Source organism: Camelus ferus, chromosome 7, assembly GCF_009834535.1.
Source record: "Camelus ferus isolate YT-003-E chromosome 7, BCGSAC_Cfer_1.0, whole genome shotgun sequence".
NCBI lineage: Eukaryota > Metazoa > Chordata > Mammalia > Artiodactyla > Camelidae > Camelus > Camelus ferus.
Genome location: NC_045702.1, coordinates 70,110,232 through 70,127,721, shown reverse-complemented (window position 1 = coordinate 70,127,721; position 17,490 = coordinate 70,110,232). Strand labels below are relative to the sequence as shown.

Below are 17,490 nucleotides of genomic sequence, written 5' to 3'. Positions count from 1 at the left end.
TACAATCTCAACAAGAACCCTGGTCCTCTCAGAATTTCCTCAGTTGTAAAACAATAGTAAACAGGTTTTTACTTCATAGGCTGTCTGGAAGAACCTAATGTATGTAAATCATCAGTCTCATAACACATTTTATATCCTCACAAAAAATAAGAGAAAACCAAATAAACAACTATTTGAGGGCAAAATTCTGTTTTGCTATCAAAGGGAGGCTTTTAGGGCAAAAGCAACTAATTTTTTTTGGTAACAATTGTTCTTCCAGCTTTTCCTAAGGCTGGTTTGATGGCACAGGTCAAAGACCATGGCACAAAATGAATGTGAACAGCAAGTCAAAATAAGTGGTGAAATTAAAAAAGAAAATATTGCTTTGAGTAGTTTAGAGCTAAACATATAGCAAACACAAGTTAAGTGTAAAGGAATAAGTTGTGTTTTCGTTTTTAATCACCAGGCTATAAAAGACATAATTAAAAACTTAATGTCCAAATACATAAAGTCTGTGCACATGCATGCACGAAAAATTATTGCAGATATTGAAAAGTAATAATAGTACCAAAACAAAACTCTAGTTCATCTCTGTTAAAGGAAAAAAAGGTGAATTATCAAACAAACTATTGTATAATTTCTCAGATATGCGAGAAAAAAAAGTTTTGTTTACTTCTCTTTGATAGATTTTACATCTATACTTCCAAAGGTGCCTTAGGTTGATAACCTTCATGCTAAAGAATAATAGAGGTTTTAAGTTTTTCACCTTCAAATAAAAATGAAACTTTTTGCAATACTTTGTATTTTATTTCATTGAATCATTTTTTAAAAATAGTTAATTGATATAGGATTGACAAATTCACAGCCTTCCAGAATATTGTATCAACTGACACATCTAATTTTTAATGAGTCAGAATGAGCAGTAGTTTAGAGCACACTACTCAGCCCTAACTTTTTTCCCCAATTATAATTAGATACTTCTTCAGGCCAAAGGACGTATTTGTGTAAGAATGAGAACTTAAAAGTTGGACATACCTAAATTTAAATCCTCTTACATTCTTATTACTCAAAGTATAGTCTTTGTACCAGAACCATCACCTATTAGAAATGTAGTATCTGTAGCCAGATCGACTGAATAAAAATCTGCATTGTAACAAGAGCCAGGGGTGAACTACATACATGCACATTAAAGTTTGAGAAACACTGTCACATATTGCTTGTTAAACACATTTCCTTGGGCAAGTTAAAGGAATCCTCAGAGACCTAGTTTCCCCACTGAAAAATGAGACTCAAAATGGTGTCCAGAGCACAGCAACACACTGAGACAGAATCAGATAATGCTACTTGGTAAACACTTAATAAAGTCTAACTGGTATTAAATTTTATCATCTACCTCAAATTGGTATAGTCAAGATATTTTCCAATATATGTATTTATGGGATTACACTGGTACCTCACGTCGATAAATTAAAGCTCCTTTAGTCCTGAAGCCTTCCTGAGTATAAACCTATAACAAGACTGAAGTAAAGTAATAATGCCACTTGCATTACTTACAATATAATGTGGCACCTGTTTTTTAATTGGCCTCAAAATATTTGTTTTAAATGATTTTTTTTATTTTCATGGAATCAAAAAAGTTGAAGAATTTAGTTCGAAAACAAACATGAATCTTTCTCCCTGACATAAAATCTAACTAACTACATTTAATTTGTCATTGCATTTTCTATATTCTGCCATCATGTGCTTAAGATAGTCACTGAGCCCACAGGACTCAAATAATGCACCAGGTGTCTAAACTATCAATTCCAAATGATCAAAAAGAAAATCTTATTAGGCTCCCATTTTAACCTAGTTAGGGCAAGATGCATCCTACTTCATTTTATGACCTTTTCCAAAGGACTCTCATGTCCAGATGACCTACTTTCTGTATCTGGAGAAAAAAATGTAAGCTGATAAAAGTCAGTATAAATGGAATCACTTTCAGCTGTCATTAAGCGAATGTTAATTAGTTAGGTAGAAAGTATCTAATTTTTATTAGATACTTTTTTGAAAACATATTTACATCTATAAATGATGCTTTAAAATGGTATACACATACCCAAAAATGAAAAGAAAAATGCTTCGAATCTTCCAGTCATGAACATTTATCTTATCGTGGATTACTCATTTTTCTATTCCTTAAAGATTAAACACTTCAACTTGTGGCAATATGACATACTAAATATTCCAAAGTACCCTCCTTTTACATTAGAACAAGATTCTGAATATTTTAAGAAACATAAAAACGTGTAAGTGCCAAAAACACAAGAAAAATTTCTGAGTGCCAAGATATATATAAAATATAGTAAACTAAAAATCTAAACCGTCAGTGATAAGTAAACAAGGAATTCAGAGTTATGTGGGAACAAACAATCATAATGATGCTGAGATCTGTAGAATAAGAGGAGCTAATCTTATGAGCCAGCATTATATCTAACAAAAGATCAAGAAGAACTTCATGAAGAAAATTCAAGGCTGTATTAAATGGCATTAAAAACTTTAAGTGGAGAGAATATCATGTTTATAAATAGAAAAACATCATCATGATACCAATTCTTCCAAGTTTGGTCTGAGTCAATGCAATACCAATCAAAATCCCAGTAAAGATTATCTTTGATAATAGCACGCTGAATCTAAAATCTAGATAAAAGGTGAAGATTCAAGAATACTCAAGATCCCTTTGAAGAAGAATATGGTGAGGAAGGCATTGGGGGAAGGCAAACTACTGCCCCAAGAAATACAGATTAGAAAAAAAATTTGGATTACAACTGAGAACTCTATCCTGATATTTAAGTCTGCAGTTGCAGCTAGGTCTGAAACACATGGAATCTTTTACAGTAAAATATGTAAAAAATATTTATAACCTCAGGGTAAGAAAGGATTTCTTAAACAAAGCATACACACCAAAATGCTATTAATTTTTAAAGCCAACTCTGCATTAAAATTAAGAACTTATTTTATCAAAATATACCATAGATAATGAAAAGACAAGTCACAAACTGGAAAAAGATATTTGCATCACCCAGAATTTAAATGAATTACCATTAAGAATATATAAGCTACAAATCAATTTAAAAAATTAGAATGGACAAAAGATATGAACAGCTATGTCATTGAATAGAAAACAAGAATGGTGAACGAATGTAAAACAAGAAGAATGTCCACCACATCAGTAATAAGCAGAGGGTACCATCCGGCACCTATTTGATTGCCTATAATTAAGAAGTCTGACATTGCCACATATTGGATAGAATATGGACCAATGGGGACTCAAATATTGCCAGCAGAGGTCTAAATTGATACAACGATTTTGCAAAACAGTTGTCATACTTATGTAAAGCTGCCTTTGTGAATACCCTACAGTCCAGTAATTCTACTGTCCTGTACGGACCCTATAGGTAGTCTTGCACATGTGTAACAAGAGGCTTGTTCAAGAAAATGCAGCAACACTACTCACAGTAGCACCCATCTGGAAACAACTGAAATAATAATTTACCAACAGAGAATGAATGAATGAATGAATGAATGAAGGTATAGCCCCATAAAATAATATTTTACTGGGAATAAAAAGAGGTAAAGCTGAGTATAAACATCCAGGTAAACCATCAAACCTAATGTTGATGGAAGAAAGCAAGTGGTTGATCACTACATACAGTATAATTGGCCACCTCTAGCAAGGAGGCAGGGTGATGAGACCAAACTAGGTACTACAAAGGCAGCTTTAAGGATATGGGCAATATTTGTGGGTTTTATACCATATGATCAACTTAAATGTGATTATTACATACCATAACTTACATATGTATAAAAAGATATATGTACCAATTAAATATACTATTCCGTTGCATTAATTACCCTAATAAAAAAATAAACTAATAATTAGAAATAAGCTACCTCATTATTTGGGGTTGATAATGAAACCATGATCTCATCTTTTATGAACCTATTAGATGAACACAGTTTCTAAGGTAAAGAAAACACACTAAGGAAAACCTCAGAATAGAGCATGAAAGATAATAAATAAGTAATGGGAAATAATAAACTGAGTAGACACAACTTAAACTCACCACAAGGGCTTTAGATCTGTTGCTCAGAAGTTTCTCAATATCCCTGGCTGCAATTTCCACCAGCTGGCGTGCATTATTTGGTTCTACGGTATACAAATCTTGGTATTTCTCATAAATCTGTATGAAGAGAAAACAAAGTTAATAAGAATAACTACATATTTGGCTCTTAAGTTGACATTAGAATGTATTTAAAACCATAAACAATTGAATAGAAAGACAAATCCTTTCTTCTTCTTGATCCTTTTGGAGTTTAGATGTGTCATATAATATATATGTTAATTTGCTGTAAGACTGCAAGCTTGCCAAAACAGTATGTCATGTTAATAGGTTGTAAAACACTGCAAACCACAACGGTTTGTGCATACAATTTTGTAACTTGAAGTTGCACTGCCCCTCAACCTCAAAAGCTGGTATTAACTGCCATCAACATTTTCAAGAAACAGGGAAGCCATTCTAGAAAACAGGAGAATTTAAGCATGGGAGGTCGCATCTGGAATATGTGTGTAGCGAAGAAAAGCAGGAAGAATGAGATACTCTACCGAGGGACAGTTGTACTTTTTCCCTTGCTACAGTCACTGTGGCTACAGTGTATGCTGCTAATAAGCCTTATGATCAGAAAAAGAGAGAGACAGAGAATGAAGCCCCTCCCCTGCTAAGGTTCATCCCCGTAACACAAGGAGCTTCATTTCACAGTCAGAGAAGATGAAGGTCTCTGAGGTCTGCACTAAAGTTTGATTAAAGCTGTAACAGTATAAATCTTTTTATTATGAAATTAATTTTTTTTTTAAGTCACTGACTGAAACTATACTGAAAGTAAGCTAGACAGCAGAAGGAAAACCACATTTCTGGCTCACATCCATGTTTATGGAAGGATTTCCCCAGAGTGGCATAAGATGCACCTGGTTTACAGAGCGTGCACAATCCTGGCAGGAGAGAAAGAATTAAAGAAAGGAGGAGGAAGCAAAAACAAACAAACAAACAAAAAAAAACAAAAAAAAACCAATGACCATGTTTGTGGCTGGAGGGCTGAGCTGAGAAGGAAATCCCTTAAGCATCCAACAGATGGGCTGCACACGCATGACTAAACCATCTTTGAAAGCCAGGGACTGGCAGGTTTTTGTTGTCTTATGAAAAGTGAATCCAGGCACAAGCAGGAACCAGCTCAACCCTGCTTTTTTCTGGCCCAATTCCAGCATTCTGCGTTACTACCAACAGGTTCCACAGCCTGGTCCCAGCTGAGAACGTATGCTACTGGTGAACCCTGGTTTCTAAGGATACAGACACATAGGCTAATATTTATTTTTAAAAAGAGTGTGTTGCTTTTACATGAAGTTATACATTTTTAAGTGACTAAAAATAGAAATATTTAATTGATAAATTAAAATTAATAATTTAATTAATAAACTAATTAATAGTTCTTAAAGATTTAAATCAAACTTTTACTGCTAAAATTATTTCTCTCTTTCAAACTATGAGGTTTTTCTCAGACTTGTTTGAATTTTGACCTTTTAGGTTTTCATTCCAACTATTCAAGAAACAGTAAAGTTAGGCATATAAAGTCCCCATATTTAGTAGATTCAGGATTCCTGCATGTCACTGGATTACTTATGCTTTTTTACTGATGGGCAGATTTCTTAGTCCTACTTTTAAAAACCCAGGTTATCTATGAAGAACTCCCTCCAACCCAAAGCTGGTCATTTCAGCTTAAGATGACATTCAGGAACATGAACTGCTGAACAGATTAATTCACCTGGGGGACAAAAAGATAAACAACAGTACTTCAAATGATCCAGGATATTTAGATCTTTGCAGTAAAACCATTACAGCTAATGGGTATGAAAGGCAGTTGTGCTTTTTACCATTAATATCTTGTTCATTTCTATATGAAGTCTAACCTCCTTCCTGTGGTAGAGGGACTAGAATATAATTGAGAGTTGGTAAAGACGGTTCAGGATGTATAATCTCTACTTCACTTGATGTACTACAGATAACAGCATTTATTAAGTCATCATCTACGTATGCCAAACACATTATAGGTGGTTTAAAGAATGAATGAACTATAAATCAGAAAAAAACAATTTAAATCAAGTATACACATATATTCTCAAATAGATACAGAATATTCTCCCAAATTCTGTTTATAGGGTAATTTTTAAATGCTTAGAAAATAAAGATTTAGGTTGCAAATAAACTTTAATAAAGTCAAGGAAGCTTAAGTTTAGGGCCCCAAAGTAAATTTCCTGCTGTACATTTTTATGTAGAAAACCATGTTTAAAGTGTCTTCTTTGTAATAAAAATGAATTAGAACCATTTAACTGCCCCATGAAAAGAATTAGCTCTTGGTTCAGGTTTCAAACATCATATTCTTTTTTGTTGCATGAGATATTCTGAAGGCTCTCAAAAAGTCTCTCGGTATATGTTTAGTAAACAATTTTCAGAGTAGAAAGTTTCACATGGATTTTTAAGATTATATAGTTTCATAATTTATATGTATTTATAATCCTTTCCACCACTAAAATAAACCACACTTCTGAAATATTTAACATGTTAACACATAAATATTTTAAACAGAGCCTTAAGTATCTTTCCTTTTCCTTTATAAAAATTATCTGCCTTACCATTTTACACTACAGTAACTTTCCTGAAATAAAAACAACATGGCCAAAATAATATGAATTTTTCACATGAGAGAGTTTCATTCAAATCACATGTCAACTCCTGCCATGTGATCTGACACTTGCTTCTATTTCTCTTAGTAAAAAGAATGTAGCATATAAAGAGAAGTCAAGACCAGATCTTTTTCTTCCTGACTGATACACTAATACACTTTAATTTTTGCATGGTTCAAATCTTCTGACTTGACATAAGTTTTGACAAAAAGAATACTTGTTGCCTGTACATTCCTTCTTTCCCACAATTTTAGTTCACTGGCTTTAATTCTCTTTCACTACTAAATTCACAGACGAAGTTTTGCTATGATGACAACAGAGACTATGGTTTCACTACCTTTTTCACTGAAAACTTCCTTCTAAGTCTTTTTGCTCTAATTAACTCCATGTTCCAAGATGATTTTCAGAATAATACATTTAAAAAATAACTTCAAATGTAATATCTAAAAAGTGACACCACTCACTGATACAATCACTTAATAACATACCTAAAGAAATGTTTTAGAAATGATAATACTGAGTATTATGCCATGAAATAATACCAGCACACCAGAGAGGTTTATTAAAAGCTAAATATGCTCCCAAGTTTTGGAAGACCTGGAAGATTATACCAGCAATCATGTTTAGATAGCTACTCTATACCACTCTGAGGTGTTTCGAGTTCATCGTTTACTCACGTTAAGGAATCTAAAAATTACATTCCATTAACCATTGTATTAGTGAGAACAGTGGGTTTCAGGCATTGGAATATCAAGTGAAAGGAGTTTGAGTCCTATTTCACATTATTCAGGAACAAACCACTTCCCAGAGCAGCAGCGAGTGAAATGGTAATGTTTTACATTCAGGCAGAGAATTTGCAATGTCACCCTATGCCCAGGACCTCTCTTGGCTTCAGCAGGATGAGTAGAAACAGAAAAGCATTTTAGGATTAACAAGAAAGGTAACTCAGAATTAAGGATCAGTATAGCTGTTGGGAGATTGTCTTAGTGTGGGTTCAAGGAGACCTCAACACAGAAACTGAGAGATGGACAGCAGGAAGCAGAGGTCCAGCTGAAGGATGATGATGAAAACCATCCAGAGTTGAGGGACCCTTAAACAGGCTGAAGAGACTGGCCAAGTTCTTAGCAACAATCACATTCAATATCCATGTCAAAAGAACCGAAGAGAGTAGACACCAGGTATCTTGTCATTTAAGTTTCTCCTTACATCCCACTGCCAAGAAGCAAAGTCAAAAAAAAAAAAAAACAAAAAAAAACAGAGACTATTGAAAGGGATTTGGAACTGTGAACTTACTGAATACATAATTGACCACAAGATGCTGTTTTAAACTGAAAGAGACTAACCTTGAAATGCTGAGACTAATTTTTTCCCCTCTTGGGAGAGAGAACGGCAGCTCATGGTAAGTTAAGTTCCCTAAAGAGAAACAGTCAAATTTCGGCATATATTAAATCTTAAATACATAAATTTTGACAGCCTCCCCCCTCAATACTTGTACATTTACTGCCCTCCAATGGAATTTGTCCTAGACAAGCCATCAAGATCTCTGCCATGCCCCCAGCCATCTTCCTGACGGGAAGTTTCCCCTGTAACAGTCCCTGATGAAGGAGCCCTGGGAATTTCCTCACATATGGGTGGCAACATTCTAAATTAAGAGTTTGCTCTTGTTTCCTGCCTATTTGCATCAGAATATATCAGACCTAGAAGCAACTAATTTCTGAATCAATGACCTGTGAGAAGCCAGGTACAAAAGATCTATATAAACAAAGGTAATACACTAAACAATCAGATTCTCTCACCATCAGGTGACAGCTGGACAGATCAAGGGCAGAAGCAGCAGCAGAAGTGAAAAGACTAGAGGAAAACAGTCTTCAGATACTGAGAGATGTAAGTGGTAGGGAGAACAAAGACCTTCTGAAGACACCCTAACCTCCAGACCCTGTTACTATCCTGTCACATGGCAAAGGGGAATTAAGTTTGCATGTGAAGTTTTGCTAACCAGCTGCACTTACAGATTATCCTGTATTGTGCTAGTAAGTCCAATGTAATCACAAAGATCCTTAAAAATGGAAGAGGAAAATGTACTAGTGCAAGAGAAAACCAGAGAGATGGCAGCATGAGAAGAAACTGGCCCATGTTGCTGGCTTTGAAGAGGGAGGGAAGGGTCCGTGAGCCACGGAAAAGACTTCTGATGTACAGTATTGTAATATAACAAATGTAGTAAGCCAATAAATTGATAGTTATTTGTCACATTAACAACAGAAAACTAATACAATGAGTTAGCTGTGAGGAGCCCTGAGCTGAGAGGCAACAATAATAATCAGCCTCTGGGGCTCCCTTGGCTCTGGACAGCCCTTCCCCTGACCAGACGATCTTCTAAGGACCTCGAACTCTTGCTGAAACCCAGGCTCTTCCTGAGTTCCCTTAAATGTATTACATTTATTTGTTTTTTATGGGTAGTTCTACAATCAACTCCCCAAGTGATTCACTCTTTCAAAAAATAAAAATGCTAAGAAAGCATTTTTGTAAGTTGTGATGAACATTATTTATAATTACCACTCTGCATGTTCATTGCATTAGTCACTAGATTCATTTTATTGAAATGAAAAATAAGCTCTATTGTGAGAAATGTACAATTTCCATTATACTTTATAAAATAATACAATTATCTCAGGATTCCCATTATAACCATCATAACTGTGTAGGATGCTGAAAAGAAATTCTGGACAGAAAAGCTAAAAGAATAGATAGCACACATGGCATAAAAATATATGTGAATTGGGTGAATAGATAAAATTCTACCTTATAAGAATGATAGGTGAGTTCAAAAGAAAATGTTGTAACATGCCTCTTGTCAGCATTCTAATTTCACTATCTTCGCTGGCTAAATTCATGTATCTTCAATACTAATGCAGACAGGAAAAGAGATTCACTGTCCCCTCAACTGCTTTAGACATTCACAAAATCAATTTCATTTCCTTTTAGTTGAATTTTGCAATGTGGGATGATTTCGTTATGCTTTTTTTCTTTATTAAGTGTTCCGTGGGCTTTTGAACTACTTGTTTCCTAGCAACTGAGATTGTCTCGTTTCTAAAAGATATATTAATACGAAAGTATGATACCATTTTCCTTCTTGGTTACTGTCAAAGATCAAAGTTCCCTTAAGATATTTTACAATGATTCAAAAGTATAATAAAGTCCACTTTATTTATCATAAATCTTACCATCATTTAAGCTAGCCAACATAGAAATGTTGAGATATGTGAAGAGTCCTTCATCTAAGGTAAAGAATAACTAGTGACACTAAATCTGAATTGATGTTGGAATATATTTTACCAACAATGAAGAAAATAAAAACAAAACCTAACTTCCTCCTCTGAAAATTAGCTGAATACTATTTGCATTATTTTTTATTGAAAGTCAGTTTACAATGTTGTGTCATTTCTGGTGTACAGCATACTTCAGTCATACATGTACATATACATACATTCATCTTCATATTCTTTTTCATTATAGGTTACTACAAGGTATTGGATATAGTTCCCTGTGCTGTACAGACGAAATCTATTTTTTAATCTATTTTATATGTACTATTTAATATTTGCTAATCTCGAACAACCAATTTATCTCTTCCCATCCTCCTTCCCTGAGTAACCATACGTTTGTTTACTATATCTGTGAGTCTGTTTCTGTTTTGCAGGTAAGTTCATTAGTGTCTTCTTTTTTCTTTCTTTCTTTCTTTTTTTTTTTTTTTCATTCCACATATGAGTGATATCATACGGTATTTTTCTTTCTCTTTCTGGTTTACTTCACTCAGAATGATGATCTCCAGGTCTATTCATGCTGCTGCCAAGTGGCATTGCTCTATTCCTTTTTATGGCTGAGTAGTATTCCATTAGTTATATATCTCACAACTTCTTTATCCAATCATCTGTTGAAGGACTTTCCACATCTTGGCTATTGTATACAATGCTGCTATGAACACTGGGGTGCATGTATCTTTTTGAATTAGAGTTCGCTCTAGATATATGCCCAGGATTGGGACTGCTGGATCATATGGTAGATCTACTTTTAGTTTTTTGAGGAATCTCCATACTGTTTTCCATAATGGCTGCACCACACTACATTCCCTCCAACAGAGTAGGAGGGTTCCCTTTCCTCCACACCCTCTCCAGCATTTATTGTTTGTGGACTTTTTAATGATGGCCATTCTGACTGGTGTGAGGTGATACTTCACTGTAGCTTTGATTTGCATTTCTCTGCTAATTAGTAATTCATTACTGAATTAAAAATGAATTTTGCCATAACAAAATACACAGTATTTCTTAATTAACACATAAGCCCTTCAAACTCCCCTTCTCTTCTTTGATTAAAAAAGCAAATACTGCAATCTCTTAAACAAAACTCAAGCTTTTAAAATGCATTAGTTCTCTCTAGTATATTGTCAGTTGTTTCAACTAATACACTTCAGGAAAAAAAAAATGCCAATACCAACTGCTAAAATATATTAATCCAATGTAGTTTGCATAAATTTACGAAGACATAAGCACTCATAAGATGAATGACATTATACTAGTATCATTTAAAGACTCACATTTGACTGTCTACATCTTCATTTTAAGTAAATTACAGCCCTTTTTTTTTTCTTTCCCCTTTAACCTAGCTTTTTGAGATAAAATAGTACTTTCGAAATGTTTATGGCTTCAGATTTCTATTTTGTTACCGTTACACATATGCAAACATCACCTAACATATAAGTATCACATTTATTATGTATTTATTTCCCTTAACCACATTGTTAGTGTTAAGAGGACAGAGATTCTTGCCTGTTTTGTTCACTGGTACAGTCCAGCACATAATATAGTGCCTGACACAGAGCAGACACATGGCAGGGACACAGTAAACACTGATGACTTGAATTAGTGAATGGACAATGGTATCAGTACTGTGTCAGGTTTGCTAGCAGTGTGAACGCTAACTTTAACAAGGTCTTCTCTGTATTTTAAAATCAGTATCTATTTTGAAACTTAAAAAGAAAGCATGCAATTACATAATGAAATATAAATACCACACCTAAATGATAATTAGATTCTAATATAGAATAAATACACAAAATAAGGTAATGGTCAATATGAGGAAAAATATTAGAGTTCCAATGAAGAGGTACAGAAAAGTGTGCTGTCAGAATTCAGAGCAAAGTAAGTCACATGTATATGACAGTCAAAGAGATGATAAAAGATGGTATTATATCACAACATTGTAAACTGACTATACTTCAATAAAAAAAAGTGTATGTATATATATATAAAGATGGTTTTATAGCCACACTTTTGAGGAAATGTTCATTAATAAGGAAAAAAAAAAGAAATCTGTGTGGTACAAGGAATTACTCAAAGATTGAAAGGACACTATTATGGAGAGCCATAAAATTCAAGGTATTGGTTTATACTTTACTATATAGTAAACTCCAAGCTATTTTAGATTTGACTCCTAGTTCAGAACTTCTAGTGCCTATTACAGCCATTAGTAAGAATTCAAAATATAACCTAGGCTGACTTACTGTGAACATGATCTGTATATATACACAGGTAATTAAATACATATACACACACACATATATATACACATAAACAATTTCTCAGATTTATAACACATACTTTTCCAGTGATAAGTACATCAAACAGGCATTCTAACATCAAACACAAGAGTCTGATAATATTTTCCCTACTCCTTCTATTCATTTGATTTGATATGATATAGCTTCCTGGCTGGGACACTCTCATGTTTCAAATGGGACATTATCTTGAAGAAGAATATTTAGGAAGAATGAAGTCAGAATTGGTGAATCGTCCACAGCATATAATGCTACTTGTCCTACTGCCTATTAACAAGAATTTGATTAAAAAAAAAAAAAAGGCATAAATACAAAACAGAAATAGACTCACAGACATTGAATATAAACTTGTGGTTGCCAAGGGGGCGGGGGGTGGGAAGAGAGAGACTGAGATTTCAAAATTGTAAAATAGATAAACAAGATTATACTGTATAGCACAGGGAAATACATACAAAATCTTATGGTAGCTCACAGAGAAAAAAATGTGACAATGAATATATATATACGTTCATGTATAACTGAAAAATTGTGCTGTACACTGGAATTAGACACAACATTGTAAAATGATTATAAATCAATAAAAAATGTTAAAAAAAAAAACAAACAAGAATTTGATGGTGACACTTTGGAGCAATATATTAAAATCTAAGAAGGAACAGAACAAATGACAACCATAAACATGCCTGTTCACTTTCTCCATACTATACATAGGAACAGGTGAGTATATTTAACTAGAAACACAAGTGAAATACCAGGGGTCATTCCTGAAATAGAGAAACTAAACTCTAACAAAGACTCAGGTAAGCATGAAAAAGATGCGCATCAGGAATTCTTCAGTTTCTGGGTTGGAGACATTTCACACATATGTCAAGTTTGAAATTTACCTTTAAGAACATTTAAAATTAAAACAAGAGAAATATTAAAATATGTACAAGAAGCTACCTTCTTGTTTTTGTTGTTTGTTTTTTAATTTCAGAGATAATATACTATCCTCTTTCCCTCTGCATATCTGGAGCTGTAAGTGAAATGTGTATATATTTTGACCAGAAAATTCATATGCAATTAAAAGTAGAAGAGATCACACTAGATTCTATTAAGACGAAATTAAAAAATAATTAACCATAGGCTAAGTGAGCTGCTTGTTTAATGTCCCTAACCCCAAACGACCTAAATTAATTTCACTGCCAACATAAGAATTTTAAAAAGCTGCAGAGTTTAATTCGCCCTTAACCATCATACCTTATTAACAAATGGCTTTACTAGAGCAGGACTGCTAGCTATCCATGCTGATGTCCAACTTTTACAACTTTATATCCCTTTAAAGAATTTCTTATTCTTGCCTCAAATTCTTCAGTCTTTCGAGGGCAGTTTCTCACCCTCAGAACTAGTGACATTTCTACTAAGTAATTCTCGGCTAGGGGGAGATGTCCTGTGCACTAGAGGATGCTCGGCAGCACCTCAGCCTCTGCACACTAGAGGCCAGTAGCACTCACCCCCTGGCCTCCAGTGTGATAATCACAAGTGCTTCCACGTACTGACAGAAGTCTCCTGGGGGACAAGATTGCCCCTGGCTAAGAACCACTGCTCTAGATATAAAGACATTAATGACATTTTCGGGAAAAAAAAATAACAATAATGAGCTCTAGGTTGCATACTGAAAGTGTGCAGTAGCGATGGTAGTCTTTTAAGCCACTCATCTTCGTCCCAGAGAAGAAGCCAACAGACTTGGCTACTGGTGAGTTTCTGGCTTCCCTCTCCTTTGTGCAGTTCACACACAAGAAAAGAGCACAGCCACTATAAGTCACCCTGTCTGTCATTAGTATTACCAAACCATCAGATTGCATTTGGAGAAACAATAACTAATGATTTATCCCTCAAGTACTAGCATAACAAAGTGTTAATCGATTGATAATGGAACAGATTTGTAAGGTAAGAAAGAAAAAATTAATCATCTTTTACTATTAATGTCTGTGAAACAATTAGTACTTCACTTAAAAAAAAAATCTCTTCAAAAAATATTGAAAGTCACCGTAAGATTAGAAATCCCCTTGGAATTGACTCTGTACCTTTGAAAATGACTGTAACTAACTACTGTCTTTAAAGAAAAAAAAGAAAGCTTCTTTAAAATCTCTAGTAGGTGGGATAAAGGGAGTCCAGTCTCTACTGACAGTAACTTCTGTATTCAAATAGATTTCCTTCTACTTAGAGGAAAAAAGTGTTTTCCCCCTAAAATAATGATAATCTCCAGTGGCCTACATAACCATGGTAACTGATTTAGTTATGCCACTTCAACATCGAGGGAATAAGGCAACTATACATAACACCAGAATATAGGAAATAAAAATAAATAGCTTTATTTGAAAAGTAATTACATTACCTTTAGAAGATAGTTATATTACTTTTATAAAGTAATATAAATATGAAGCTACATTTTCAAATGTAATAAGCATTTAACTTTTTCATGGCATCTATGAGTGCTTTCACATTTCATTTATACTCCCTTTTACCCGTGAAACATTTCTGTAAGGAAGAGGGTTACTATATATCTCACTCAAGAACCAGGTAAAGGGAAATCTAATACCATCCAGCTATTTAACAACACTCCAGAGAGAAGAAGGAAATATCTTCCTCCCTGTTGTTGCCTCTGCATCTTGCTGATTCCCACGTCAGAAACTCCAATGATTAATTATGATCTGCTTTAGACTATCTTCTTCTGTAAACAGATTAATATATTACACTCTCCACCACCTAGAAACTGAATATTCTGTTTACACAAGATGACGTGACCACAATGCCAAAGTAGAAGCATCAGTCTGTTAATCCCATGAGTTACTAATGAAAAGAAATTCTCCACTTAACACGCTTATGTAAATACTAACTGGATTAAGAGTTCTGAATGCTCAATATTTAGACACATTTCGTATTTACATCTCTGAGAGCATAATGAAATATGAAAGTATTGATTTCAATGTAACTTTAACTTACGAAATTCTAATAAGTGAATCAAAAGCCAGGAAATTCTACAATGATACCTTGGCAGAATGATGCTACTTCACAAATAAACTTCCAGGAAAAATTAACAAATAAGTTTCTTAAAGATATTTGCACATTCTAGCCTAACATGTTAGAAATCCAGACAGAATCTACTTTTAAGAAAGCCTTCAAATAACATGGTGCCACGCATCATTTCAACTCTCTTACATAACCAGAGGGATACAATAGTCTCTGTTAACAAAAAAAAATTGGATTTTCCTAACATCCTTCATTGTCAGAAGACACAACAGGTTAGAATTGAAAGAAAAAGGGAAGTATGGAGCCACTTGGGTGAAGATTTCAAAATGCATACATCGTTAACACTAGTGGAACAGTCATGGCAACTTACATGGACAGAGGATGAGTCTGCAAGGCTTAAAAAGCATCAGCTAAAGCTGGAAGAAAGACCAGACATTATATGCTGGGGAGAAAGGCACAGGGAAGAAAATGTAGGGGAGAAGCCTGGAATTCGCGTAATGTCCGTAGGTGGCAAGTGTCTGTGCCTCCGGCTATGGAGAACAGAAAAGACAGAGCAAATCAGGACTTCACTGTCCCTGGGCCCTAGGGCTAGGACTAGGCTGAGCCCACTGAGGCACCAGGGGCAGGAGATGTCCACTAACCCTGAGGATCCTGCAAGTTTATGACTCTCAGAATGAATGTTCCTCCTTCAGTTCTTCCCCCTCAGTACATCATTTGCCTCACCTCAGACATGCTAGTCCCCTGTTCCCTACTCGTCCCCAGCCAGGAAAAAGAGATCTATTTGGAATGAGGAGAAACGCTACCTCTTTCAAAATATAGCTTTGATACTTGCTTCCTAACACCAAATAAGTTCTGCTGAGGGATCAAAGAGTTACCAAAGACTTAAATAACCAAGTATAAATGATAACTATCAATCCCCACCTTCTGTAGTACAAAGGGGGCTATGAAAAAGTCTAAGATTCCTAAAGAGAAAGGGAGACGTGTGAAGAAAATAGTGCACAAAGGAGAACCAAAACTCCCGGGGATTTCTAATTTGCTTCCACTGTTGTGGTTTCCTTTCCGCAGGGAAGGCTAGCCAAGAGCGGCTAATGAGGATGTCTGACGTATCTGCAGCATTCTGTTTCCTTAACTTTTTGCAGATTCAGAAATACTTTTTTTTAGAAAAATCCAAACTGCTTCTATTCATCACTTTATTTTCAGAAACCTTTTACAGACAGCAAATTCTTACCATTATAGAACTCATTAATTCAGAGTATTTGATAATTTAAATATCGGTTGAAATTTAGGTATAACTTTATCATGAAATACTTTATCAATGTATTAGATGCTAGTTAATGTTCTATGAACTTAACTTCATTTCCAAGAATAAGACCACTTTAATTTCTAAAATGTCATCTATTTATTGATATATGATGATCAGCTTCTCCATTTGCCAGCATGATAGCTAAAAAAAGTGTGTGTGTTTGTGCTGAAAAGTAATAAAATGTCTTCACTGTACTGAAAGAAATTGGAGAAGACATAAACAAATGGAAAGACATCCTGTGTTCATGGATTAGGAGAATTAATACTGTTAACATGGCCATACTACCGAAAGGCATTTATAAATTCAACATAATCCCCATCAAAATAACAAAGGCATTCTTTACACAAGTAGGAGAAACAATCCCAAAATTTGTATGGAACCACAAAAGACCTCAAATAGTCAAATCAATCCTGAGAACAAAAAACAAAACTGGAGGTACTGTATTTTCTGATTTCAAACTATACCACAAAGCCATAGTAATAAAAATAGTATGATACTTGCACAAAAATAAACATATAGACCAACAGAACAGGATAGAGAACCCAGAATTAAATCCTGCAATGTACAATCAACTAATGTTCAAAAGACAGACTATAACATCTAAGGGGGAAAGGATAATTTCTTCAACAAAAAGTTCTGGGAAAACTGGAAAAACACATGCCAAACAGTGAAAATGGACCCCCATCTCACATCACTCATAAGAACTAACTTGAAATGAATAAAAGACTTACATGTAGGACCTGATACCATAAAACTCCTAGAAGAAAGTATATGGAAGAAGCTCATTAATACTGGTCTTGGCAATGATTT

General features: G+C 34.4%; 1 protein-coding gene across 11 annotated transcripts in view; it reads right to left on the bottom strand.

Annotated features, from left to right (window-relative positions):
• The window catches only part of CACNA2D1 (calcium voltage-gated channel auxiliary subunit alpha2delta 1), a 426,371-nt gene that overhangs the window by 324,087 nt on the left and 84,794 nt on the right, over positions 1 to 17,490 (bottom strand). For all 11 annotated transcript variants that reach the window (XR_004321588.1, XR_004321587.1, XM_032484117.1 and 8 more), the window contains exon 3: positions 4,086 to 4,202. Coding sequence is in view for 9 of the 11 variants with exons in the window: in XM_032484117.1 (XP_032340008.1) it covers positions 4,086 to 4,202 (117 nt within the window). In the remaining 2 variants the exon portion in view is untranslated. The remainder of the gene's footprint in view (positions 1 to 4,085; positions 4,203 to 17,490) is intronic.